This window comes from Corvus brachyrhynchos, unplaced genomic scaffold, assembly GCF_000691975.1.
Source record: "Corvus brachyrhynchos isolate BGI_N302 unplaced genomic scaffold, ASM69197v1 scaffold499, whole genome shotgun sequence".
Classification (NCBI taxonomy): domain Eukaryota; kingdom Metazoa; phylum Chordata; class Aves; order Passeriformes; family Corvidae; genus Corvus; species Corvus brachyrhynchos.
In genome coordinates this window covers 533,393-535,617 of record NW_008239771.1, presented here as the reverse complement: position 1 = coordinate 535,617, position 2,225 = coordinate 533,393, and the positions used below count along the sequence as shown (strand labels likewise).

Here is a 2,225-nt window from a genome sequence, read left to right as displayed (position 1 = left end):
CACGCGGTCCCCGCCGTGCCTCCCTCCCCGACAGCGGCATTCCGCAGAATCTGTTTGGCTTCTCTCCCTCCCGAGCAGAGCGGCCGTTTCCCAAATTTCGCCTAAATACTCGTTCCAGGGAAATCTGGTCCTTTTCTGGCTGTGGCCGAGCAGAGCCCACGCCTGCCCGCAGAGCCTGATCTTCCCGACCCGCCCAGCATCCATCTCCCCGGCCAAACTCTGGAGCATCCCCTTGGCCCGGCCGCAGCCACCCGGGAAGCTCCCAAGGGCAGGACCCCCTCCGTGGGGAAGGGAGGGCAGTGTCAGGGGCACCTTGTGCTGGTGGCCTTCGAAGGAACGGAGCTGCCGTGGGCGGCAGCTGGAGGCCGGCGGTGCTGCTGCGGTGTCACGTCGGGGGCTGCCGGAGGAGCGGGTGGCCCTTCTGTCGCCTTCCCTCCCTGCTCCGGGCCCGTCCCCGCGAAGAAGCCGAGGGCTGGCAGCCCCCAGGGGTTCTCCCAGGTCGGGCAGGTCCCCTGGACGGCTTTTGCTCGGAGCCCCTTTGCCCCGCTCCCCGCCCCGCGAGGGCTGTGGGGTCTGGGTGCGGGGCCAGCCGGGGCGGCAGAGCGGGATGAAGGACGATTCCTTAAATTGTATTTCAGTGCGGGGTCTTTCCGGGTTAATGAGCTGACATCATGATTAAAGCTGACCATTTGTAATGTGTCGCGACCCTGTTGAAAAGCACTGAAAAGGTTAATGTGGTAAAACAGGACAGCACCTGCCCCTCAGAGGGAGAGGAGGAGCTGGAACACTTTTCCTAATCAATTAGTCCATTAATGAGTCTATCAAGTAGTTAAGTAGTTAAAGATTATGCCGCTGGTCTGGGTAACAGTCGTCATCTCGCTATACCTAATTATATTATAAGTACTTTATTCAATATACCAGACATAATATGGTGACTCGGAGTTAATGAAAATGTCATTTTAAAACGTCTTGACATTTGTCTCTATTGATTTGTATATTTCCATCTCATTCTTTGCTTTCCCCGATTTGATTTTTCTTTTTCTTTTCTTTTTTTTTTTTTTTTTTTGGAGGGGGGTTATATTTCTGGAGAGAGGGAATGACCGCACCGTGGGGGGAGGAATCAACAGCTGGAGCCTGCGGAGACCCCCTCCCCACCCCGCTCGGGCAAGCCGGGGTTAAAAGCCCGATGCCGCGGCCCCTGCCAAGGCCAAGGATATTGCACCTGGACACGGATGCGACCAAACCCACCAGGATTTCCGAGCTGCAGCAGCGCTTCCCACTCGCTCCCCTCCGCGGAAGCCTCCCCGGCCGTACCGGGGGCTGCAGCAGCCCGGACGGGGACGGCTGCGGGCTCGGGGACAGCCCCCACCCACAGACACGAGTGTCCGCAGGGGAAGGAGGGCCGCCCAGGGAGGGGTTTATCCCTTTGGAGTGGCGGCACAGGGGAAATGGAGGCGGAGAGGGTGGCAGGGTCGGGGCCCCGTTACCGGGGCTCCTTTCTGCAGCTTCCCGGGGCGGGAAGCAGGCACCGATCCCACGCCGGAGGGAGGCCCCAGCTCCCGGCTCCAGGCAGCCGTCGGGGCTCGGTCTCTGCCTGGCACCTCCGGGGAAAGGGGGCTCCAGGCCCCAAAACTGCGGGCCTGGGGAGTCTCTCGGGCTCCCAAAGGCGGCTCCGTCCTCTCCAGGGAAGGTGAGGAACTCCGGTGAGGCCCCTGCCCTCGGGCCCACGTTCCCTTTGGGACAGGTGCGACACAACAGCTGCCACCTGCAGGTTTCCCCTTCCGAGGGCAGGAGCGGCGGGGGAAGAGCTGCGGTGGCTGTGATTTGTACCCACCCCCGAGGGGAAGAGCCCCTGACTCCTGACAAAGTTTATTTGGAAATGCAGCGGCACTTCCCCTCCCTCACTGCTCCCCACGGCTTCCAGAGCCTGGGATGAAAAAGCAGGAGGCATTTCGTGGGACATTCGTTACCGCAGCGCGCAGCTCAGATCCCGGATTCTGGAAGGTTTCCCAGTGCTGCCGAGCAGGCAACACACCGTGACAGGTTTTTTCCCTCCTCTAATGAAGAGAAGGGTAAAGATCCCCGGATATGCACGAGGTGTTTATCCCGACACCCCCGCCCCCGGCCGGCATATGCCATTCAGCCCACGTCGCTGTTGCCCACTCGAGGTGGAGGGCAGGAGGGATGGCGGGCGGCCAGCAGCCCTCCCCCCGGGCCGCCGGGGC

General features: G+C 61.3%; 1 protein-coding gene across 1 annotated transcript in view; it reads left to right on the top strand.

Moving 5' to 3' along the window:
* Positions 1–1,186: 1,186 nt before the first annotated feature.
* The window catches only part of LOC103621485 (homeobox protein HMX3), a gene marked incomplete at its 3' end in the record, with an annotated part of 2,736 nt that continues 1,697 nt past the window's right edge, over positions 1,187–2,225 (top strand). The window contains exon 1 of the mRNA XM_017742915.1: positions 1,187–1,690. Coding sequence (XP_017598404.1) covers positions 1,187–1,690 — 504 coding nt within the window. The remainder of the gene's footprint in view (positions 1,691–2,225) is intronic.